The sequence below is a fragment of the Cryptomeria japonica genome, chromosome 8 (genome assembly GCF_030272615.1).
Source record: "Cryptomeria japonica chromosome 8, Sugi_1.0, whole genome shotgun sequence".
Lineage (NCBI taxonomy): Eukaryota > Viridiplantae > Streptophyta > Pinopsida > Cupressales > Cupressaceae > Cryptomeria > Cryptomeria japonica.
Window position 1 is genome coordinate 318,784,593 of NC_081412.1, and position 6,419 is coordinate 318,791,011.

General features: G+C 36.8%; 1 protein-coding gene across 1 annotated transcript; it reads right to left on the reverse strand.

Annotated features, from left to right (window-relative positions):
- Window positions 1–4,273: 4,273 nt before the first annotated feature.
- On the reverse strand, window positions 4,274–4,759 carry LOC131056028 (uncharacterized). The gene has a single exon (XM_057990339.2). It carries the CDS (start codon window positions 4,757–4,759, stop codon window positions 4,274–4,276), a length of 486 nt encoding a protein of 161 aa, XP_057846322.2.
- Between the last annotated feature and the right edge of the window lie 1,660 nt (window positions 4,760–6,419).

Here is a 6,419-nt window from a genome sequence, read left to right on the forward strand (position 1 = left end):
ACAAGAGATCACCTAGGCTATAGCAGTCTAAAGAGTGGGATCCAAGCCAGATGAACAAAATTACTCATGCTCCCTGGTTGACCATAGAAGACAACTCTTTTTAGAGATACATAATTAAACAAGATTCATATCTTATCAATAATTTATGAGACTTGAGCAAATATAAAGCATTTTTCTGCATGTATATAAGAATATACCTATTTATATATATTTCCTCATATATATAAATTTTTATATCCTCATATGTAATATATGACAGTAGACTCAAGGGGATTCAAAATACCATCTAAAAAGGAATATTTTGCTTTCCATATGCCTGCTATCCTAAGGGCGAAATAGCCTGACCCCAAAATTCCTTTTCTTACCAAGGGTAGCATAGGAGGAAAATAACATTCTATCAAAAAGCCGAGAAAGTCACTTAATTTGGGCATGTGAGAGTAAATAAACCCAATCTGATAACTACGACCACATAAACAGATAATAAATATTCAGCTTTCTGTGTATAAAAGATCAGAGGAAAGTCCATATTTAGTAAGCTATATTAACAAATATAGGTGTTCTATCTTTACAAGTTTTTGATATTTTATAGAAATTTCCTTCATCTAAAAGTCTACGATCAAAGTCTTGTTGAAAAACATGAAAATAAACCAAAAGCAGAGATATGAAACAAACAGGCCACAAAATCTCCTTCCCTTAACCCATGTTCACGAGAGTGATCGGTTCTGCATTCACTGTGATTTCTTCCATTGACAGATAGTTCTCGAACCAATCATCTCTCTTCGGCGGTTTAACCTGCATCAAGTAAAATAAAAACTCTAGACTCCTACTGATTTCTTCACGCCGAGCATCAAAGTTCCCTATTTCTCCCATGGTTAGAATCAAAAATCTAGGAACAGGTTGAGAATTTATGATTAGGGTATCGTAATGCCTAGGAAGGGGAATGGTTAACTCTTCATCTATATTTACCAGGACCCTGTTGAGCTCTAATAAAATGGACGGGATGAAAACGCTTCTGCAGAGATTCTCCACATTCTCCTTATCTCTGTCAAGCTGCAACGCTACTGCCAAGAACAATGCAGCAATGTCACTATTAGCTCTTGTCCTATCCTCACTAAGGATAAAATCTCTACCTAACACTTTCTCTACAACATATATGACAACTTCATGGGGGAATAGTATTATTTCTCTTCAACCGTTTTTTAGAGATTTCACCGACAAAGGCCATCTGTCTTTTTGAACTTTTAAGCCAAATGATGGTGTCCATTTTTAACAGAATTTCCTTCTACGCTCAGTGCAGTTTAAAATGTTAAGCGAAACGGAATATAAAGAGCCCCTTATTATTACTGTCATAAGGAGATAATTACTATCAGACATTCTCATGTACTTTTCTCGAGATTTTTCCGAGATCATATACGGGCCAGCTCAGAAACTGTAGTTCCCGACTCAGCATGATATCTCTTTTTTTGCAACGCGGGATGATAATTACTCAATACATGTTAATAGGATTACATTGTAAGGTAGAGTATAAAGAAATCAGTTCGCACACTTAATATAGATCCAATTAATGCCAACCTCAACGGACTGCCCAGAACCTTAATTGATAAATATGGATAATCGTGTTAAGTGAGCTGAGGGTTTTCTCATTTTTCTGTTACTTCTGTCGTCAGTTTAAAAGTTGTATATAGAATATATATCTATATATTATAAACTATATTTCTACTATAAATATATATATATATTAACCTCTTCATTCATACTATCTATGTGTATGGATTAGACTATATTTCCATAGATGAATGAATGTTGTATAATATATATATATATATAGAGAGAGAGAGAGAGAGAGAGAGAGAGAGAGAGAGAGAGAGAGAGAGAGAGAGAGAGAGAGAGAGAGAGAATGTTAACCGGCTATATACCGGCGTGACAATGTATGAGAGGCACATATAATAAGATAATCCATTCAGAGCAGAGCTAGAATAAAACAAGACACCAATAAGAATAACTAGATATATAAATCTATACATGTGTATATATATACTATTCATGCATTTAAGTAAAAAGGCATGGATACTATATTTATATACATATCTATATATATCTGTCTATATGCATAAAACAATAAGTTTAAAGGCTAACAAGCATAATCAAACTGAAAGTCTATAATAGTATAACAATATATATATATATATATATATATATATATATATATATATATATATATATATATATATATATATATATATATATATATATATATATATATATATATATATATATATATATATATATATACCTACAAATTTTGGATATGTATGTATATAAATATACAAATATATTGTTATGCTAATATAAACGGATGACAGAGAGGAAAGCCTATGAGCTAAGAGCAGGTAGGGAACATAGTTAGCTATCTAGAAAGACTAGATACTACAACACTCTGAGTCTAAATCTTAGAATTTCATCATTACCCTGTCCCTAGTGTTCCAAGTAAACTGGTGGAGTCCTCAGGAGGCTAGGTTCTAACCTAACAAGTACTGGTTAAAGAAGTAGAGGAAAGGCCATCAACCCCTAGATTGGCGAGCTTATCGGCTATGGTATTACCTTCTCTAAAGATATGACTAATAGTATATTCATCAAAATATTTCAACAAATCCTCAATCCTACCTAATTCTGCATTTAGTTTCCAATTAGAACACTTCCTAGATCTAACTGCATTTATAATTAAAGCCAAGTCTCCTTCTATTTCCAGTCTCTTCATGTTTAGTGATCTGGCTAGCGTTAAACCTTCTCGAAGAGCTCTTACTTCTGCCAAGTTGTTCGTAGTATGACCTATAGGTTTATAAAGGCTTTCCACCAACTTGCCATCATTTTGGTGTATAGCACAGCCAATGCCAACCATCCCAGGATTGCCCCTTGAAGCACCATCAAAGTTCAATTTAAACCAGCCATCCCTCGGCGGGGACCCTTTTGTCAGCTTTCTTAGGTTATCAGACTGTGAACCTCCTGGTCCTATGAACGGTGGGATCCTAAGCCTAGGCCATCTCGATCTCATACCCTCATCCCATCTTGATAGGTTAATGTTACTAGGTTGCAAAGCTATGAGCCTAATGTTTGTTTTCTCTACTATTACCGATTCTATTTTGTTAATGAGTGATTCTACTCTCATATGCTTATCTTTGAAAATCCTCCTATTCCTTTCCTTCCAAATTTCCCAAATTAAGATTGTCGGAGCTATCTTCCAAATCATAGCATAAGTGTCGTAAGAGTGAGGAGGTCGCCAGCTTAATAACCATTCTGTTAGGTCATATGGTCTGGGGGTCAGCCAATTCAAGCTACTACAAAGCCAATCCCAACACTTCTGGCTATATTGACAAGTCAGCAGTAGGTGATTGACATCTTCTTCCTTTGCTTCACATAAGGGGCATCTAGAGGGACCCGAGTAGCCTAGTCTTTTGAACCAGTCCGAAGTGAGGATTCTCTTTTGTGACGCTGCCCACATGAATAGACCAGCTTTGGGCATACCTAGCTTGTTCCAGCATAATTCGGTTGGGATATTGGTATTGTTCCCCCGCTGTCTATTTTTCAAAATAGCATATCCTTCTTTAACTCTATAAGTTCCAGAAGAGCTACCTGCCCATATTAACCTATCTTCACCATTGCGGAAGGCCAACTGCCTATTGCATAGGATCATATTTAAAGTTATTCTATCTCTCTCCGGTAGATTCAGTTCATCCCACGACTTCCATTCCCAACCTAAGGCAAGGTCATTATGAGGAAAGGACACATAATCTTTCACTAAGCATCCTCTATGCTGTTTACAAATGTTTATAGCCTCCTCACTAATACCTAGTTTATCCAGGGCAGGGAAGCCTCCCCATGAATCCTCCCAAAAGAGTGCTTTGGCTCCATCCGCAATGTCCCAAGTCAACCAGTTATTGATTAGATCCCTACATTCTAATAGAAAGTTCCATATTTTAGATCCTTTCGGGGGAGACATAGTTCTGAAAAAACATTCCGAATTTGAGTTTTCCAAATATTTGGCTTTGAGAATTTTGACACATTTTAGGTCAGGTTCTGTTAACAGCTTCCATACAAGTTTTGCTCCTAAAGCTAAGTTTTGCATTTCCATATCCTTAATCCCTATACCTCCTTCAGTAGTTGGTTGACTAATCTTATCCCATGCAACCAATGCAAATTTTTTCTTTTCCTCTGTCTCTCCCCAGAAGAATCTCCTAATTATTTTGGTCATCTCTTCTCGGGCACACTTTGGAAGCTATAGGCAAGACATTTGGTAGATTGGAATGGCCAATAAGACTACTTTAATTAACGTAACTCTGCCTACTGCTGATAACCATTTGTTTTTCCATGTATTCAGTCTTTGACTTATCTTCTCAATAGTCTTCTTCCATATCAATTTCTTATTCTTACCCTTATCGATTTCGATCCTTAGATATTTGCAGGGTAGCTTCCCTTTTGGGATTCCTAACATCCTGCTAATCTCAGTTTCAATCCCACGGGGAGTGTTAAAGAAGAAAATCTCTGATTTTCCGTAGTTAATCTCTTGCCCTGACATCCTGGCGTATAAGTTTAGGATATTATTGAAGGCCAGAGCTTCTGCCTCATCAACTGTTCCTAATAACATCGTATCATTAGCAAATTGTTGATGTGTAAGGGCATCTAAATTTCCTGTTATCTTGATGCCTTTGATAATCCGCTCAATTCTAGCCTTAGTTATGGATCTCCCGAGAGCCTCAACCATTATTATAAACAAAAAGGGGGAAATGGGGTCACCTTGTCTAATACCTCTAGAAATCTCAAAGAAACCTTCCGGGGAACCATTCATTAGAATTGAGAAGCGAGGTGAGGAAATACACTCATATACTAGATGTATCCATTGTTTTGAGAAACCAAAGGACTCAAGGCATTTGTACAAAAACTGCCAATCTACTTTGTCATACACTTTTTTAATGTCCAATTTGATTAACATAGCTGACTTACCATTCTGTTGTAATGAGTGAATGGCTTCTTGGGCTATATTATTCCGTCAAAAATGGATCTTCCTGGAACAAAGCCAGTTTGTTCTTCTGAGATTATGCTAGGAAGAGTCGTCTTCAGTCTATTAGCTAAGGTTTTAGAAAATAGTTTATAAATAGTATTGCATAATGAAATTGGTCTGAAGTCATCAAAGCTCCTGGCATCCTCCTTCTTGGGGATCAAAGTAATAAAAGTATTATTGATTTCCCTAAGAAGACTACCATAATTCCTCATAGCCTCTAAAGCTTCTACCACATCCTTACCAATAATATCCCAACACTTATGATAAAAGCAAGCAGGAAAACCATCTGGACCTGGGGCCTTGTCCGGATTGAGCTGAAATAGGGCAGTTTTGACCTCTGTTTCTGTAAACTTGCGGTTTAAGTAACGATTATGTTCTGCTGAAATTGATTTTGGAATATTTCTGAGCAAGGGGGAGAGGCTATTAACTCTTGAAAACTCCGAGGTAAAAGTTGTTTTGAAGTGATCGACAGCTTCTGTTGCAATAGCTTTAGGATCCTCCAAGAGGCAACCATTGTTGTTCGTGAGCTTGGAAATGCTATTAAAGCCTCTTCTGATCTTAGTGCTATTGTGGAAGAATTTGGTGCTTCTATCCCCATTTCGGATCCAATTTTCTCTAGACTTTTGCTTCCAAAAGATTTCTTCTTTAGATAAGATATCCTCGTACCTACCTAGGAGTTCCTTTTCTTTAAGGAAGCTATCCTGATCCATACCTTCCTTAAGTACCTTCTCATTGAGGATTGCTAAGTCCTGTTCTAAGGCAGATCTAGAGTCAAAGATGTTACCAAATTCCTCTCTGTTCCATTTAAGCAACATATTTTTAACATGTTTTAATCTACTTATTAAGCAGAACATCTTAGAACCTTGGAAGTCGCCCTCCCTCCACCAATTAGAAATTAATTCAAAGAACTTAGGGTCCTGCATCCACATCTTTTTGAATTTAAACGGACATCTAGATGGCGTGGCTATACCCATTATACTTAGAAGAACCAGGAAGTGGTCCGAACCTGAGGTTGGGAGTATGGAGGCTTCAAGGTTGAAAGGGAGATTATTCAAATTTCCTCTAAAGAGAAACCTATCCAACCTTTCGGCTATTTGAGTAAACCCATCCCTTCTATTAGTCCAGGTGAATAGGCCATTATTGGTTTCAATATTTATCAATTCATTCTGCCTAATCCAATCTCGAAAAAACTTAAGTGACTGGGGTTCCTTGCGAATGCCGCCCCTCTTCTCTCTAAGATCCGAGATTGTGTTGAAGTCAACACCTAAGATAAAATTCTCTCTAGAGTAATTTTCCAACATACGTGTTATCTCAGCCCAGACTGTTCGTTTACCTATGTCCGAAATTGGACCATAGACGTTAA